The 19,513-nt window shown below is 40.0% G+C and overlaps 1 protein-coding gene across 5 annotated transcripts in view; it reads left to right on the top strand.

The window, feature by feature from the left end:
- MYO16 (myosin XVI) overlaps positions 1-19,513 on the top strand; it is a 383,536-nt gene that overhangs the window by 70,633 nt on the left and 293,390 nt on the right. The window contains exon 1 of one of the 5 annotated variants that reach the window (XM_066985448.1): positions 3,835-4,277. The exons of 3 other annotated variants lie outside the window; for them this stretch is intronic. In XM_066985448.1, coding sequence (XP_066841549.1) covers positions 4,250-4,277 — 28 coding nt within the window. In that variant the 5' untranslated portion in view covers positions 3,835-4,249. Of the gene's footprint in view, positions 1-3,834; positions 4,278-19,513 lie in introns of those variants that run through there. One more of the 5 variants, XM_048077899.2, reaches the window with a different exon arrangement.

The raw sequence follows: 19,513 nt of genomic DNA on the forward strand, positions 1-19,513 counted from the left end.
ACCAGTTTGGAGATTCTATTTTATTTTTTTAATCTGTAATTCCATTGAATGCTGGAATTGCACTTAGCATAAAAGTGACTATTTCCTTTCTATAGCATAAAAGAAGAGGTGACAAGGAATTTTTCTGAAAGGGCCATATATATCTTTTTTTCTGCCCTTGATTCTCTTTTATCACTATTTTTGGTAAGCTAGACAAAATCAAATATATTAGTATTCGGTGTTTTACTGTCAGGTTTGGTACCAGCTCAGTCTTTGTTCTCCAGTCCAAGTACACTTGGGTGTCTCTGTAGACTTAAGCACTGGATTGAAAACGTGTCTGTGTTCCCTAATATTCAAAGAAGGCACTTTTGCAACACTCTAAAGAGCTTGTACAGTTACATCTGCATTGCTTAAATGGCTGGACTTTAAGTGTCATTTCTGTCCTTTTTTTTACTTTAGGATTCCTTTCGCATTCCTGGACTTCAGTCAAGAGAAAATGTCTAGCACAATTAATGTCCCTCTTCTTGTGAATAAGCAAATTGTACAATTTGCTTTGTATAATCACTGACAACAAAATATTTCCTCCTTTGGGGTCATCCTAGAATCCAAAATCTTTTATTTGTTGTTCGCATACCTGAAATCTGTCTATGACATGGACATCCACTACCATGAGCACTACAGTTACTTCTCTTTCTGTTCTTTCTCTACTTTCCAGCCTAGAAGAAGGCTGCAGTGGAAATTACATGTCTTTCCAACAAGTGGATCAGATTTTGTCCTCTTTCAGTACTCCTGTGCTGGCTTCCTTTTGCCTCTGGTTTAGTTGCCACTTCTCCTCAAGGTCCATCCCATCTATACTAATATTTATTTGATGGCTTCATTTCTTTTCATTCTCCACTTCATTCTCTTTACCCTGCCTAGTGTTTTCATCCCATTTCTTTGGGATCCTTCCTCCTTCCTCATTTTTGCACTGCTTCAATGCCGCCCTTCAACTTGAGTCAGATCTTCTTGGTGACAGCAATATACAATGCCGTTTTCTAAATATTCACATCCTTTGCAAAGTCCACTAATGATAATTACCTATGTAATAAATCTAAATTAAAAAAAAAAAAGTCAAAAACCCAAGCACGTGATATTGTAAAACGAAAGGTCTTTTGAGGTTAGCTGTCTGTGAATGCCACATCCTGGGAGTGAGACACACTTGGCACCTGTCTTTCATTCACCTGCAGGCTGTCAATCACACTTGAGCAACTGACCTCATATTTTTTGCACATGGGCTCACAGAGAGGAGAGGAGAGACCACAGGCCCTGCTGCAGGTGGGGGTACGTGCTGCTTGATGGACCCAAAGGTCCAGGGGCAAGGCACAGTCCCCAGCCACGGCATAATGCTGTGGCTCTTCTTGTGTCAAGTGGCCCCTTGCACTGCCCTGCTTACGTGGCCCAGTGCGTGGTAAGAGAGAAAAGAAACTGGGGGCATCCCGTTCATAGACAGTATGACTCTGCTCCCAGTTAGTCTGATTTAAATATGAACAGTCTGATGTAAACATGAGTACTGTGTGCAGTTCTGGGCACCACAGTACAAAAAGGACATTAAACTGTTGGAGAGTGTCCAGAGGAGGGCGACGAAGATGGTGAAGGGCCTGGAGGGGAAGACGTATGGGGAGCGGTTGAGGCCACTTGGCCTGTTCAACTAGGAAAAGAGGAGGCTGAGGGGAGGCCTCATCGCAGTCTACAGCTTACTCGCGGGGGGAGTGGAGGGGCAGGCGCTGATCTATTCTTTTTAGTCACCAGTGATAGGACCTGCGGGAATGGTGTCAAGCTGCAACAGGGGAGATTCAGGCTAGACATCAGGAAGAGGCTCTTCACTGAGAGGGTTGTTACACACTGGAACAAGCTCCCCAGGGACGTAGTCATGGCACCAAGCCTGTCAGAGTTTAAGAAGCGTTTGGACCGTGCTCTTAGTCACATGGTCTGAACTTTTGGGTAGACCTGTGTGGTGCCAGGAGTTGGACTCGATGATCCTTATGGGTCCCTTCCAACTCAGGATATTAATTCTGCGATTAAACGTGAAGTTAACTTTTTGAGGTGCTCAGGAGCCTGCCCTGTACCTTGGTCCTCTCTATATGGAAGGCAAATCCTAATACCTTTTTTTTTTCTCCCACATTAGGTTCACGCCAAAGTCCAAATGTTTCTTTTTCCTCTTCATGCTGTCTTGAGAAAAGCACCTTTTGCCTGTTGCTCCCATTCACCAGTGCTTGCCCAGAGCCCTCCTGCTCTCAGCAGGCTGTTGTGGGTAGGTGGCAGCGCAGTGCCCTTAGGCACGGCACAGCCCAAAAGTGGTGCTCAAAGGGCTTTTTGTCATGTTACTTGACACTTGCTCATGGACTATGACTTACATTGCCTCTTAAAGCACTATGTATGCATTTTTTATAAGCCATATGGCCCAAGGTGGCCTAGTGTTAGATATGTGTGAAAGGAAGTCTGGAAAAATTTACTTTTTAATTACTTTACAATAAAAAGTTTCCATGGTAATGTAATTACTGTATTATGCTTTATATAATCTATCCCTCTTTCCTGAGGTTGTTTTTCTGCATTGTTTTCCTTTTCTTTTGAAAAAATATGTTTTCAGTAAAAAGCAGCAGCAACAACAACAACAAAAACACCTAAATAATTATTCTGGCAAAACTGTTGTTGTGCGTATTATACCTAAAAGTAGGTTTGAAATATGTGGCTGTTAGGAGCTGAGAGATTTCACCTGAGGGTTTTGCTAATGGATCATGGGAAGCCTGTGAATATACATCTTTCTGCTCTTGTGGGAACTTTGCAGAATAGTTAATAGAATCTGAATTAGTAATCCTTACTAATGAGACAGACCCTTTTCCCTTTGTAGTCCCTTTAATGCTCCATAGCTGTTAAAAATGTTATGTATACAAAACAGTAAGTGAGAACCTTTCAGATGAATAAAAGATTTAAATATGGCTGGGCTATCAGTTTCCCTTTACAAGAGCTCTCACTCAGTGAAATGATGACTGTGGTAAGCATGACAAATGGTAAGCAAAGGTAAATCCCCCTCTGAGCACCATTTTCTTAAATTATTATTTGATTTATTTAAATGTCTTGCTCTAGTTCTTCCTGAAGAAGTAGTAACCAAATACTTAGGTGGCTGTTCTTGGGAAAGTAATGCAGGGATTGTGCTCAGCGGATGATGCGGTTTGGGTGTTTAAAATACAATGCAGGTTTGCCTTTTGTGTGCCCTTAATCTGAAGGCGGGTAATGCGTCAGGATACACTGACTTGTTGTTCCGGGGTCTGCTAAATAATTGTATGGACTTGTTCTCAGTGGAGCCTATTTCATATTTAAATGTGATGCATCTTCTTAGGCGTTTTTTCTTAGAATCGGTGATTACAATATCATTAGATACCGCACATATTCACGATATAAACCATGCAGAGCCTGCAGTTTCCTTCTTCTGACAGAAATACTCCATCTGTGAAAAAGATGCGGTGTAATACAAAGAAATGCCCAAACAAGAGCATATCGAGGAATGTACACCCAAGCATGTTTCTCAGCTCAATTTAAACTAACCCATGCATAAACCAGGAGAGTCTGAAGATGGCTGTGAGCTCTGTCCTGATTTTTACCTTACAGCAAACTGACATAATGATCTGTGATGCTAAAAGGGGGTTATTTTTGGGAACCTATATCAATTTCCTATTCACACAGCAACTGGTGGCAACTAAAAATAATCATGTTTTAGTACCAGCTAAGAATCTGGTCGCATTTGGCACACAAACGCCACGCACGGGTAGAATTTAAGGTCCCTTGTTCTGCGATTTCGTTCGAGCCCACTCATCAAGCTTAGTTTGCTGCCATTTGAAAGCTATTGAAAAGCCATTAACTGGCAGGACTGCGAGAGCCGCAGTGCAGCAGCACACCTCAGTGCTGGAAGAATGTGGCTGCAAGTGCACACCAATTAAATCTTTCTATTCCTGGGGATGTGGGATTAGGAGCAGTGTCACTCAATCGTGCTACAATAGCACGTGCAGTAGTCGTGGCTCAAGACACACAGAGGTTGATCGTAACTCCAGCAGCCGGGTGAGGATGACTTGGAAGCCTCTGCAAGATCCTGGAACAGAACCTGCGTTAAATAATGTATTCTGAGGTACACCGGATACCTGAGGAAGGGCTCTAAATAATGCATTTCCTGGGCATGACAGTTGTAGCAGAAGAGAATGCTGAAACCTGTAGCAAGACTACAGCCTGAGATGAAAGAATGTCTCATTACCATTTTATCAAATGCTGTAAGTAACAAAATGGTTATTTTGACTATAAAGCTGTCTTTTTATTTGCGAGGTGTGTCTTTTCAATGCGTATGCAAAAAGTCGGAGGCAGATGCCGCATGATGTCAACGTGGTAGTCGGGAAGGGGAGTTGTTACTTTGCATGTGAATACGCAGGCAGAGCAGGGTTTCTTTTACTCCTCTGTTCAGAGGCAACTTCATTGTGTGTATGATAAAGCTCTCATTCTGAAGTTCATACTGATTAGCTCTTTAAACTTTTTTTTTTTATTCTAATTAATCACTGAAGAAAATAATTTCCCAAAAGAAGAAACGTGTCATATATAGCATAATGGTAAAGATGCCTATAAGGACAACCTTGGACACTGCTCTTACACTTTGCAAGGGTACTATAAATGAGAATAGCTCATAATTAAGAGCACATCTCATTATCTATGTAAATCAAACCTTTGTGTCCTCTCTTTATCAGAATATTTAGCTATTTGGTGGGACAAACTTAAAAAATGAAATGAACTTTTAACCTTGAATCATGCAAGCTACCTCCTTACAACGTGAAATTAGGATCTGTGCTAAATTCATTGATTCAATGCAGAGCAAATTCCTAGCAGCATTTTTTTTATCTGCCTGTCAAGATTGCGCTTGTCTTCCTAGCTTGGGTGTTTTTCTAGCTTTTGCATTTTGCTTTTTAAAGCATCCACTGTTTGAATGGAAATTGCTGTCTTTACATCATAGTAATGAATTATTATTTAGATATTTGTTTTTGGCAGCCAGGAGGAGTTTGTTAGCCATGGGCATTTTTTTTACTACAGGACTTGGAAAACTTCAGATTTCTAGTGGTTATGTCACTTTTTTTACATGACAAATGGCAGATTGCTGTAAGAGGTTTTCTTCCCAGACTGTGGTCTTTGATATAATGTAAGTGTACCAAGGCCATTTCTGGAACTATTTTTAAAATACTGCATTAAGAAACCAATAATGTGGTTCTTTGATGTTTTATTATGAAATTAAGGTTCCATGGAATTATTCATGGAATTCAAAGGGAAATGAATTACAAGGGTTTCCTCCTGTCTGGATTCAGTGGGACTTGTGCATGGAACTGCTTTCCAAGTACTGATGGGAGCTCCTAGCCTAAATTCCATGTATATGCTGAAAAGCACAGATTGGTTTTACTGGGTAGTTCTAAAGGTGTATTCTAAGAATAAGTCTTGGAGCCTGTCACGAGACTTGAGAAATGCAGATGGGGAATTCGCAGCATAATATCTTGAAGCTGTCAGAATAGTCCTGTTCTGTCTTTATTCGCTTTGAAATTACTTTCTTAAAGTGAAAGTGTATGTGGGCATGTGTGTGTTCAATGACATACTGTATATATGACTATGATGATACCATAGGTTCCTTAATTGACAAGAGTGAAGGATTACTGTGAGGTTCTCATTAAAAGGAATTGACTGACAACTACTTGGGATGTTCACTGCATTGGTTAGAAGGCAGGGATGAAGGACTAAAACACATCAGAGGGAAAGGTGAATGTACATTACAGTTTTGACAATATTATTTCCTCTTTTCCAAATTCGGAATTTTGTAATAAGAGGTTTTTTACTAAATCAATGTCTTTTACCCCCATAACATTTCTTCCAAATAGTGTGCTTTAGAAGGCAATGGGTGCTGGGTGAACCTTCCGAGAAGGCATTTTTCTGCCTGTGCTTCCCCATATAGAATTAGTGAATTTGCTTCCACCTCCACCTGTAATTAGTGAAGGAGAAACCCTCCTCAGTGTTCCTCCTCTGAGCCTTACCATTTGACTTAACATGCCAATAGTGTTACTCATGTCTGTGTTTGGCAGAAAGCTGGGATTGAATATGGGCCAGGGCTGAGTGCCAGTGGCAGCACCAGTGATGCTCTGAGATCTGCTGAGAGCAGCTGAACCTCGCAAGGGATAGCACACGAGTCTTCACACCACGCTTTGTGTTTAATCCATTTAATCGATGATTTCTGTATCAGAAGGAAAAGACATTGAACCAGAGGAAACATATTTGCAGAGAGTACTGTCTCTGGGTCTACTTTAGGGAGAGGGAAGTATCTAAAAGGTGTAAACTAATGTCACTTTAAAGCTAGTATTTTATGGACTGTAGTGCTATCTCCCTGGATGTTGCATGTGTCTGCACTTTGTGCTTTAATCTCTGCAGACTGGAGTGTGGAGATCTGAGCTGAGAAGGTCTATACCTATTCTTCTTCTAGTGCTTTAGTACAATTTCACTAATATTCCCTCAATTTTTTCAATGCGCTGCTCCCACTAGGACACTGTGAAAATGAGCTGTACTGTCATCATCTTGTCACAGGACCTTTCAGGCTGGAAGTAACCAGGTCTCTAGTCCACCCTCCTGCTCTTCTAAGCAAGGCAGCTGTGTAGTCACACCAGGCTGTCTGGGGCAATGTCCAGCATGGTCTTTCATCCCAGTAAAACCCCGGAAAAAGACCTGCTGCTGCCCTCGTATCATCTTCGGCTGGCACCTGCAGCATTTGAAACACAGGCAGTGTATATGTCTGCCTGTTTGAGCAGCTCACATTGCTGCTACTGGTGCCCATCTTCTTTTGTGGCCAAGCATTTTTGCCTCTGAGAGCTGTCCCTGCCTGTGTGAGTAGCTTCTCCTTGGCAATCAGTGGGTGCAAGCTATTTAGCAGAGAGCACAGTGGTTTGTAGAATGCTGCCACGTGTTATCTGCCAGCTACTGGGTACCATTTTATCTCAGTGATTTGTGTGACAGACTGTACAAATGAATGTAATTTTTGCAAATTAGGCAGCATCTTGCTGCTAGCTTCTCTCCCCTGTATATCTAGTTATGACATAACTATCATCATTTATGTATTATGGCTCTGGTTTTCCACCTGTACTCTGGACTTCCTCTAAGGGACCTCCAAAGGTAGCAAGACGAGCAGTACTTCTTTTCAGGAAGCTTAAATTCATTACCCAGGAGTCTGATTTCCACTCTAAATGTTGTAGAGATGCATGAATCTAAAAACAGAATGAAGATTTTGGTAAGGAGTGATACTCAGAGCAGCTGAAAATCTGAGCCAAGTGAATTTATCCAAATACTAGGAACATCAAATCTGAGCATCAGAATCTATGTTCTCTGGTTTGGGAGTGTCTCTTTTTCTGATTTCTTTAATCTCCTTTGTAGGAATTATGAAACATTGAAATTTGTTTTGTTAGAGACCAATACCTACAGAGATCTGGAATGGAAATATTAACTAGATGCTTATTGGTGAATTTAATTCAGGACTTGAAACAAGACAAAAAGCAATTATTACAAATTTCTCTAACACCTAGCCCTTGTTAGTTCCACCATCTGAACATATGGCAAGGATTGTCTGTGGAGAAAATTATTTAGAGTAGAAGATGCTCTGAAAGAGTTGGCCTTTAAATGTTGCTATATCCTCGTAAGATATCTTTCAACCTACACTGATTTATTCCTTCTTTTCACTGCCTCCTAATCATAATATTTAAAAAATCTATATACTCCAGTGATCTTTTATTACATTAAAAAAAAAAAAATTGTCTTGACTTCAGTCTGCAGTGCCAGAGACCTTAATCATATACTTTGTCTTGAAAGGCCAAAGCTAGCAGTAATGATCTTATAGGTGTCATCTTGAGTATTTCTCACACTAATTCACAGAATGTTTAGTAATAAAGTTATCATATTTATGAATAAAAGAAGAGTAAATTCTTTGGATTATTCATATGTTTTCCATTTTATTTAATTTCACCCCACTTTTTCATTTCAATAAATTTTCTGTTTCAATAAAATTAATAACCACTAGGACACTCAGCACAGCTGGATGAGCATTTCACCCGTGGTGTTGTCCGCTTCCTTTTCACCAGGGTTATAGGATGGACTGCATTAGCATGTTCCAGGATATTTTCAAAGAGAGAGTCATATTGTCCCAAGCTCTCATTTAGCACTTTGAATTCAGTCTGGGTGCTGTTGCCAAGTAATTCAGCCCTTCTTGAGTCACCCAGAGTCGTCTTTGGTTCCAGACTTGTGCCACAGCAGTAGATCTACCTGAAGTGTATGCAGCTTGGAAAGGGGTGGGGGGAGATGTGATGTGATACATTAGTTTTAGTTTACAGAGGATGGGGACTTGAAATTGATTCCCCTGAGGAGGAAGAGGCAATAATACAGTGGGTGAAACATGTGATATGTTCATGTCAGCTTTATTACAGTGAGGCAGTCTGTGAAGATTTCATGTGTTCAGTGGAGTGAATTGCTGTATCTTAGACTGAATAAGAAAAGAAGAGGAGCCTGAAAAGCAGAACTGGAGTCCCCAAGTTGGTCTATGATAAGTGGCCTATGATAAGGGAGCCCTTTGCTCCTATGGCAGCATGTGTGTAGGATGCGTGATTACCCCAAGTGAAGGAGACACATAGCTCTGTCATACTGGACCATTAGTGAGGTGAGAAAACTAATAAAGTCTTCAATGTGTTTTCTTCTTGTAAATTAGATTTCTTCTGTTGCAGGGTTGAGTGGAATGTGGTGTTCATTTATGTAGTGCATTTTATGATGTCCCTGAGAATTCTCACATCCTCTTAGTTACATAGAGAATCTACCTCTGATGAAGAGCTCAAGGCACAAAAAAGTAAAATTTATGGCAGTAAGCTGTAGAGCTACAAGTACAAACAGGGTGTCTGTACTGGTCCCTATTCAACAGCCATCTCTTTAGTTGAGGTTGGTGTTTCATGGTGGTGTCAGCAAACTCTCATGTCAAATGTTCCTTTTCTTTGTGTATGCTTCTGACCCAGTAACCTTTGGCATGAGGCTATGGTTATTACTGGAATGAGATATCTAGGACAGCCACTTAAAAAGAGCGGGAGGTCCTCTTCCCTGGGAGCTCAGAAAGAGGGGAGGATCAGTTGTGAGTGGCCACTGCTTGAGAGTATTTAGATCCTGTGAAGGTGCATTAAGCAATTCTGAAGGATTAAAGGGATTTTACTGAAAGACATTTGTGTCATAAACTTACAATTTAAAATACACAAAGATAACGCTAACGCAGTACTCGTTATTTCTTCCTCAATTTTGACAGACTGAGTCTAGTGTTCCAGTGATATACAAAGTAGATTTAGAAAAAAAACTATGATAATTGAGATGTCATGAAGGATATCTGAAGAATTAGGTAAAACAGTGGTTTTTAATTCTACAATCAAGCAACGTGTTTTTTGTCTTACAAATCTTGATGCAAGTAGAAGCACAACTAAACCATTTTTACTTCTGTTAACCTCTCTGGCTCTCTTATACCAATCACAGGATAGGTGCAAGTCAACAGGGAAAAAAAGAAAATGCACAATTTATGAACATAGTACTTCTGTACCAGCTCTTGATACTAGATTTACTGATTTATTTATACTCTCCTGTTCCTGGTTTCATGTGACAATGACAGAAAGTCAAGGTTGTTTTTTTTTTTCCTTTTTTTAAAATTTGAGCTAATTTGCTATCTAGATATGAAAAACTTAGGAATCATGACAGTGGATGCCAGGAAAGAAGTAAAAAGAACCTTTAATATCTGTATATAAACATGGGAAGTGATATTTAGAAAAATGTACTTTGGCCCTGTAGTAGCCCAGTTATCTTTGCACTTTTGTAATACTGGTAATTTAAGATTTTGCCAAGTATGCCTTCAAGTGAATAAAACATTCCTAACTGTAACAACTCATTTGGAGTTTCTAAATAGAAGATTGAATAGAAAATTCTTTTTGGAAAAATACAATTTGAAATAACAGCAAGAGGAGCAATATCAACATGGACAGTTGAAGGCTACAGGATTCTAACTTTGTACTAAACTAAGCATAGGTTGTATTTATAATATTTTCCAAGAAAATTACAGTCATCCCCAAATTTCTATTTGAACATTTTGTTTCACACTGTGAAAAAAAATCTGCCATGAAGGAGAAGCATATCAGCATTTTCTATGGAAAAACTTAACTGTGAACTTGTGAAGAAATTATAAAAGAAATCTCTTATATTTTTGGTACTTGTACTCCTTTTTTTCTTCTAATATAGTGACTCTGCAGACAACGAAGAAATATAATCATCCTGAAAAGAAAATGAAAAAAGATTGTAAAGGTCAAAGTACCATATTTTCTCACCATATTGCACAACATGCATGAAGCCTCAGAATTCTGATATTACATTTTTTCTGAGAAGATTACTGCAAGAATAGAGAACAGCAAAAAAGAACCAAACCTCTCTATTTCCACATGTGAAGTAGTAGTGATGTAGCCACCTTTCATTACAAAGTTGGTGAAAATTTTGAGAATCAGGAACTTATTTTCATTCCTGAAATAAGTTCTTGCTCCAAATAATCACAGTTTTTTTTCTTATTTCAGACAAAATAATAGACTATATCATGGTAAATTTTGCACAGCTGATAAGTTGTAAAGCCTAAGAGAAAACATCTGTAGATAATGAAATAAATACTTGCATCAGAACTGCCACAGTATAAAAATAGTTATTTCAAAGCAAGTAAAATTCTAAATTAAAGTAATTCTAATTTGTACTTAAACAAATGAAAATCAATTAAGTCAATGAAAGCTTGGTTTGGGAACAACAAAGAGTTGTCCTTATGCAAATTTTGTGATATATCGTGAAAGAGTACCACCAACATAAAAAAAAAAAAAAATTTGATTGTATCTTGAAATGTGTATTTTTCATTTGTGTGCTTTCAAGCAACTGCCTTCAATGCAAACAACAGCATAATAAGACCTACTAAAAGAAATGTACAAGTTCTGGTGTTTTGACTGCTGGACTCTCCCTCAGATAACAGATGACATTGATCAGTCTTTTGTAATCTGAAGAAACACAATTGCAAATAATACTGCTAGATCTGTTTTCCTTACCATTTTCATTGTTGTACATTGAAAGACAACCGTCTGTGACAAGTTTCCCCATCTGTAAGGTGATGCAGAGAGCTGGCATATAGTGTGTTTTAATCTATGGTCAGCAAGAACATAGATGATTCTGTGAAGAAAGGAACTGGCAAGTAGTATGAACTGGAAGGCATGGCACATGAGCAGATGGACCCCCGGTCATTTATGAGGAGGCTTTTGCCCAGCTAGAATGGAGGCATTCCTTTCGGGTTTCCATGTGGAAGTGTGCATTACTCACCTATACTTCATATTTGACTTTAATACAGAAAATATTATTCTTTGGAAGAAGGAAAACCTGGGGTCTGATACCTTGGGCTGGAAATCCTGTTCTGAATGCCTTTCTATGCAGTTTGACTTTTCAGAAGAAATCGAAGTCATATTCAGAGCAGACGATAGATTTGGGCCATTCCACCCCAGGCTGACGGAGCCCTGCTGTGGTAAATTTGAGGCAAATCCTGTTACGAAGCATGACATGAAATATATATGAGACCTTGTAAAGACTTCTACTGAAAATAGAATGGTCTATTAAGGTCATTTTTTGAAAGCTAATCAATGGCTTTCAAATGTGATCCTTTTACTATACAAGGAATCAAAGCTTCTTCCTGTAAAAGTTTTATAAACATTGGCATCTAAGCTGAAGATAAGGAAGGATGGCGGCAGGCATGCAGAATTTTTCCCTTTTTTCCCTCAGTCTTTGTGGAGGGGATAGTAGTTAAATATGTTACTGCAGGAGGCTGTAAGGCAGTATGTGAAATCTATGTATCCCTTACCCAGTACTCAGTTTATTGTGAAACAGGAAAAAAATTTATATTCAGATTGTGGATGAAGTGAATAACTTGTACTTTAGGTGTTTTGCTCTGCACACAATTATTTCATTTAGTGAGTTGCATTACTGATGTTAGTTATAGTAGTGGTATGTGTAAATCATATAGATTGTGAAAAATAAAGCTCAAAGCAATCTAAATGATGTACTTCCTTCTAATCACCAATGAATATATAGATTTATTGTGTCTCTGAGACACTTTTTCTGTCTTGTGAGAAATAATGTTGGAGCTGCAACAATAATTGGATTTCTACTTCAGATTCTTCAATAGCTTTGAAGTATTTTTTGTATGTTTGTCTAGTTACTTCCTCAGTGCAAAAACTTGAAGTTTCTTGTAGACTAGGGGTCCATACGTTGACACTGTCTTTTTTTGGTTCTCATATGAGATGCTGTTCAATTTTTTCCTCCTTTTCCTCAGAAGAGAAATAGTCAACAGGGTTTTTCCATTTTAACATAACCTAAAAGTGATATTGCTGTTGTTGCATGTTCACACTCAAGTTTGGTAAGGGGTTGTTCTCTGCACTTCTTTTCTCCTATGTTATATGCCTCCATATGACTATAGTATTAGGTGACCAAGAGTATGGTCACCTAATAGATGGTAGATGTTTAGATGGTAGATGTGGAAGGTGACCCTGACATACTCGGATAAACTATGTTTTCAGGACACCTGCTCTGCCTGTTTTTGTTTTCACTCATCCCTGAAGATCCAGCTGAGCCTAGCATGAATTCTTGGTATTCTAACCATAGCCCAGGCTAACCTTGGACAGGTCCAATAGCTGTCCCCACAGCGCGATGGAGAGATGTCTTTCAGAGGCAAATAGTATGGCTCTACATACCCAAAATTGCCCTGGTGGTTGCTTCCCTACTTTCTTGGAGCCTTGTCTTTACAAAAGCATGCAGGGCCATCCAGAGATGCCAGAGCTGGCTGGGCTGCCCTGAGTGCTCAAAACTGCTGTGCCTTTGTTGGTGCTTTTGCATGTCTGTCCACACAGTAAGTATACCAAACAAGGGATTTTGCAGTTTTACCTGGTAATCTCATCCAGGTGTGCTATTTGTATCTTGGTACTCTGCCTAAATTTACACTATATTAAACTTGTTCTGTTGTTCCAAGATTCCTTCCTTTTTATGATATATAACCTTTCTTTTTCCATTTCACCCTTCAAATTTCTGTTAATTTCTCTCCTTAGTCACTGCTTAGCTAAGCTATGCATATTTAATTCTTTTCATCTTTCCTCATAAATCAGTCCCTCAGGCCCCAGAACCATTTGTGGTGGTTTCTTTTGAACTGCTCCAATTTGACTGTCTAGAGTTGAATGCAATATTCCAGATAAGTTGCCTTTCCGCAGAAAGGAGGAGGGTCTGTTTCCAATCCTTTCGCTATTTGAAAACTGAGATGGCAGTCCCTTGATGTACACTGAGCAGTGACCAAAGGCTTGCATATTAGCTCTGAAGCAGAGTTTTTGTTAGCCCCACTGTAAACTAGTTTTCCATCTGCTTTTACTTTACAGTAATCTCTGTAAATGATTAGATGGCATGTTGAACCACAGTCCACTTGGCACAGGATTTCCTTTCCTGTGTGCTTGCCAGTCCTTACACTTGGGGTCTATCAACCACTGTTTCCTTTTTGGCTTTTGACTATCTGTCATGTATGATACTGAATATCCTCTTTGTCTTGATCCACACATCCCTTCTTAAAAAATAAAAAAATAAAAAAATCATCTGCAGGCTTTACAAACTTTTGATTTATGTATTTCTTGCCTATGTTTTCTGTAATTCTCATATACTATATGCTTCTTGATCCCTGGCATATTTGTACTTAAATAGGTATAACTGAGGATGTCTGTGAAAAAACTGCCACAGGATTTGAAACAATGTTAATTTTTGTTTCTTTATTCAGATATTTATTTATTGTAAAACTACTGGTTATTTCTGCTGCCATGCCACTTTCTTAGTTCTTTTAGTTAAAAGTGTATCATGAAACCTTTGTAGCAGCTGTAATTTTTGGCCTTCTCTCACTGTGTACGTGTGTGTTAATTCACCCTTCAAAGCTCCAGATTTACAAGTAGCAACAAAAGTGTTAGTGTTTTTCATCACTTACTGTGATCTGAGTGTCCTTGGTCTGCGTAACAAGCCCTTTATATTTACTGTGATGGCAGCAAGAATATTCCAGTGCATCAGTTCCCAGACGCACATCTTCCCCTCCTCTCTGTCCCATATCTGAAGGAGTAGACTAGAGATGAATGTATTATTATATTTACATTTACTGCACTGTAAGGAAATAACTCATCTTCACAGCTTAGTTACAACTTCAAAAGTTTTATGTTGTATCCAAATAAAGACAGCCAGGTCTCTGCAAAGACTAAAATGAGATATATATATACATTTATTTATTTTTCCTAGGGGATTTCCTATCTTTTCCTATCTCTTCCTTTTTTTTTTTTTTTTTTTTTTTAATTGTCATTTGGTAAGCCCAGATCTTTTTGCTCTCCTTATGCCTTCTGATCTGGAGCTTCTAGAGTTATTCTTGTTAGTGGTGTGATTTATAGAGATTTAGATTATTAAAATATAACTAAATAACAACAGTGTATTTATGGGTTATCGTAAATGAGGTTACATCAGAGTGGTGGCTAGTCACTAGTGGGGTTACCCATGGCTCCATTTTAGGGCCAGTTCTATTTTCATAAATGACTTGGATGTAGGACTTGAAGATATACTGAGTAAGTTTGCATATGAAACTAAATTGCGAGGGGGCCTTGACTCCATCAAGGGTAGAGAGCCTTTGCAGAGAGACCTTGACAAATTATAGGGCTTGGGCAATCACCAATCTTGAAGTTTAACATGAACAAATGCCGATTTCTACACCTGGGAAGGCACAACCCTGGATATACGTACAGACAGGGGGATGAGAAGCTGGAGAGCAGTCCTGCAGAAAGTAATCAGGGGTTTTAGTCAATCTCACATTGGATATGAGTGAGCAGTGCGCCCTGGCAGCCCGAAGGGCCAACCGTACCTTGGGGTGCATCAAGCATAGCATTGCTAGCCAGTCAAGGGAAGCGATTGTCCCACTCTACTCTGCGATGGTGTGGCTGCACCTTGAGTACTATGTGCAGTTTTGGGGCACCACAGTAAAAGAAATAAAGCTGTAGAGAGTGTCTAAAGGAGGGCTATGAAGATAGTGAAGGGTCTAGATGGGAAGAGGTATGAGGAGCAGCTGAGGTCCCTTGGTTTGTTCAGCCCAGAGCAGAGCAGGCTGAGGGGAGGCCTCATGGCGGCCTGCAGCTCCCTCACGAGGGGAGCGGAGGGGCAGGCGCTGAGCTCTGCTCTCTGGGGACAGCGACAGGACCCGAGGGAACGGCATGGAGCTGGGACAGGGGAGGGTCAGGCTGGGTGTTAGGGAAAGGTTCTGCGCCCAGAGGGTGGTCGGGCACTGGGACAGGCTCCCCAGGGCAGTGGTCACAGCACCGAGCCTGCCGGAGTTCAAGCAGCATTTGGACAATGCTCTCAGACACATGGTCTGATTTTTGGGTGGATTTGTGTGGAGCCAATGGCAGGACTTGGTAATCCTTGTGGGTCCCTTTCAACTCAGGCGATTCTATCGGTCTATGGTTCTATTTTCTCAAAGGCTTTGCAAGTGACAAGCCTAGTTAAGTGCTTTGTATTAATCTTAAAAATATACGTTGTTTGCTTCCGGAAATTCCAAATAATGAGTGACATAAATTCATAGATCCAAAAGTGAACAAAAGATTATAAGGATTAGCTCAGACAGCCAATTTAGTTTTTCTTCTAAGTTGTATATATAGAGAGTTATATATTAAAAAAAAATAATCTCTCAATACAATTATTGAATTGGATGACTATTGCTTTCAGATTACTTTGAGCTCTCTCTTCTTACCCTAACGTGGGGACTTACACTATTTCTATTAAAATATTAAAGTTAGCTGCTTTGGGAATAATACTATGTATCTTCAGGAATCATATAGACATATTTTTATTTGATTTTTCCAAAGGAAACAAAGTCTATGTGATTATGCTACCTCTGTGTATCTTTTAATTTTTGTTCCCATCGTAACTTCCAAACCTGTTGCCCTGTTTCAAGAAAAGGTCTTCACAAATATGTTAATCATGACATAATTTATCCAAATGAGTGAACAGTGTTTGATACTACACTCTTCCATTATAGTTAGAATTGATGGTGCTGCTTTTCTACTGTGTGAATATCTGGGTTGCTTAATAATCATTAAATCTCTTGTCACAGAAGATACAAAGTAGTCTTGAGTATGTTGTTAGGAAATTAAATCCTACTGCAAGGAAATTTGTTCTTCCTCTAGTGAAATATACTGCCATGCAGAATTGCCCTTTGCACCACTTACATTGCTGTAAGCAGAAATAAAGATAAGGTGGTTAGGCAGCATTTGTAGAAAAACTTCAAAGGATCTGTTCTGCTGTTTGCAGTAGAATCATAGAATCATTAAGGCTGGAAAAGACCTTCAAGATCATCTGGTCCACCCCTACCACCAATGTCACCTGCTAAACCATGTCCCTAAGCACCAAGTCCAACCTGTCCTTGAACACCCCCAGGGATGGTGACTCCATCACCTCCCTGGGCAACCCGTCCCAGTGCCTGACTGCTCTTTCTGAGAAGAAATGTCTCCTCATTTCCAATCTAAACCTCCCAGGTGCAACTTGAGGCCATTCCCTTTAGTCCTATCACTAGTTACCTGTTGAGAAGAGGCCAACCCCCAGCTCCCCACACCTTCCTTTCAGGTAGCTGTAGAGAGCAATGAGGTCTCCCCTGAGTCTCCTCTTCTCCAGACACAACAACGCTAGTTCCCTCAGCCGCTCCTCCCAGGACTTGTGTTCCTGGCCCTTCACCAGCTTTGTAGCCCTTCTCTGGACATTCTCCAGGGCCTCGATGTCCTTCTTGTAGTGAGGGGCTCTGAGCTTAACCAAGTTAAGCTGTTAACCAGCCTGATCCTCCGGTTGTCCTGCATACATTGCGTGATTGCATTCAAGATGACCTGTTCCATCACCTTTCCTAGCACCGAGGTCAGGCTGACAGGCTTGTAGTTCCCCAGGTCCTTCTTACGACCCTTCTTATAGATGGGCATCACAGTAGCAAGTCTCCAGTATTCTCGGACTTCCTCAGATGACCATGACTGCTGATAGATGATAGAAAGCGGCCCAGCAATCACATCTGCTAACTCCCTCAGCACCCTTGGGTGGATCCCATCTGGCCCCATGGACTTGTGACAGTCCAGGTGGAGCAGCAGGTCTTTAATTGTTTCTACCTGAACTGTGGGGGTATTCTTCTTCTCCCTGTCCCAGACCTACAGGTTGGGAGGCTGAGTATCCCAAGGATAAGTGGTCTGGCTAGTAAAGACAGATGTAAAGAAGGCATTGAGAACCTCAGCCTTTTCCTTATCCTCAGTAGTCATGTTCTCCCCTACGTACAGTAAAGAATGGAGATTCTACATGGCCATCCTCTTGCCATTAATGTATTTATAAAAACATTTTTTGTTATCCTTAACCATAGTGGCTAGGTTGAGCTCATGATGAGCTTTGGCCTTCCTGATTTTTTTTCTCTGCATATGCTGGCAGCTTCCTTGTACTCTCCCCGAGTTGCCTCCCCTTCTTCCACAGAACATAAACTCTCTTTTTCTCCTGAACACTCAGCAAAAGTTCCCTGCTCAGCCACGCCGATCTTGTTCCCTGAAAGCCCATCTTACAGTACACAGGGACAGCCTGCTCCTGCACCTTTAGGACTTCCTTCCTGAGGAGCGTCCGGCCTTCCTGGACCCTTCTGTCCTTCAGGACTGACTCCTGAGTGACCCTCCCTACCAGTGTCCTGAAGTATTTGAGGCATACTGTTTGTGGGAATCCAGAGTCCTTCTTCATCTCACCCTCCAAGGGAACATACAAGGATGACAGCAGTAGAGGGGATATGGAGACAGCAGCGTTACCAAAACTAATAGTTTGAGTACAACCAGATTGTGCCTATTCATTTTGGTTACATTCCTTCTGTTTCTGGATGTGATCCACCAATGAGGACTGCTGCTCTCAAATATACACATTTCCTCTGAGACCATTCAAACCTGTGAGTTGAAGACAGGCAAAACAAAATAATATTTTTTTTTCCTAGAATCGGGAAGAACCCCTTGTGTGTGTATTGGAAACCTGTGTTTTATTACACTGAAGGCTGATGCATGGGCAGGCAGTTTGGTTATGTTTACTGAATAGGCTGACATGCTGTTAATGACTTTTACCTAGCACATACAATATCCGTATGTTACAGACTGCTACCTGATGTAAATCACAAATGACACTGCAGAGCTCTCTGTTTTATTTAATTCCTTATTATTCAGGTGCTCTTCTGTTACTGCAAAGGCAAAATCCCAAACTGGTTGATTCTCCAATTTAAATATAATAAATTTGTAGAGAATGCTGCTGTAACTTCACTGAATTGCTGATAGATAGATAATAGAGTCTATTAGAAACGCTATAGAGTTGATTAATAGTGTCTGATAAGTAACTTTTCCTTGGTATCAGCTGGATTGATTGCAGTTCCTGCTTACCAGTCTAGTCACATCAAAAGGTTCTTGAAGAGCAGCGTACAAGAGTAGGGTTTTACAAGAGGATGGTTGCTTGAATATGATCAGTATTGCTGTTCAGCAGAGAGAGAGTAGGGTGTTCAGCAGAAAATGGGAAAGCTTTATATCATTTAAGAAGTCTAACTTTGCAAGTATATCCTAAAGAAGCTCCATAGAGCCAAGAACAGGAGATCCAGATCAGCTCCTTTGCTGCTATGCAGTTCATTCTCAGATTTGGCATTAATTGAATTCTTCAGATTCATTACAAGAGAAGTAGTTTACATTTATACTGCTCTATTAAAATTATAATTATCTGCTTGTGGTTGGGAAGGGAAACAAAAAAAAAAAAAAAAAATAAAAAGAATAAGCCCACAGCTGCATTGAACACAGCGCTGCTGACCTGACGAAAATACTTTAGCTCTTAAGATCGGGCTGAGTGGTTAAGAGCATTGTGTTTCAGTTAGAGCTTAATAAATGTAACAGAGAGGCTGTTCACATGGTAAGTAATTTTCCCTGCACTGAACAAAGGATTTTCAAACCCAAGTATTTTGATACCGACCTTAACATTGCAATTTGAGATGGATTTGAACTAATGTAGCCCCTTCTGTGGATAATAAATATTTCTTTTTGAAACTGGCAGATCCGTAGATGATGCATAATAATGTTTGATTTCTGAAGAGTGCACCTGTAATCGAATGCATTGATCTGTGGTCCAGACGCCACTATATCAGTTAGGCTTTTGCATTTTTATCACTGATTTCACGTGGAATTCAGTTCAGCTGCATAAATAACCATAAATTAATATTTCTAATTATATGTGATTGCCAGATATATTTCAGAGATGTGTGGATGTAGCACTTAGGGACACTGTTTAGTGGTGGACTTGGTAGTGTTAGGTGGTGTTTGGACTTCAT

Source organism: Anser cygnoides, chromosome 1, assembly GCF_040182565.1.
Source record: "Anser cygnoides isolate HZ-2024a breed goose chromosome 1, Taihu_goose_T2T_genome, whole genome shotgun sequence".
In the NCBI taxonomy this organism is placed as follows: domain Eukaryota; kingdom Metazoa; phylum Chordata; class Aves; order Anseriformes; family Anatidae; genus Anser; species Anser cygnoides.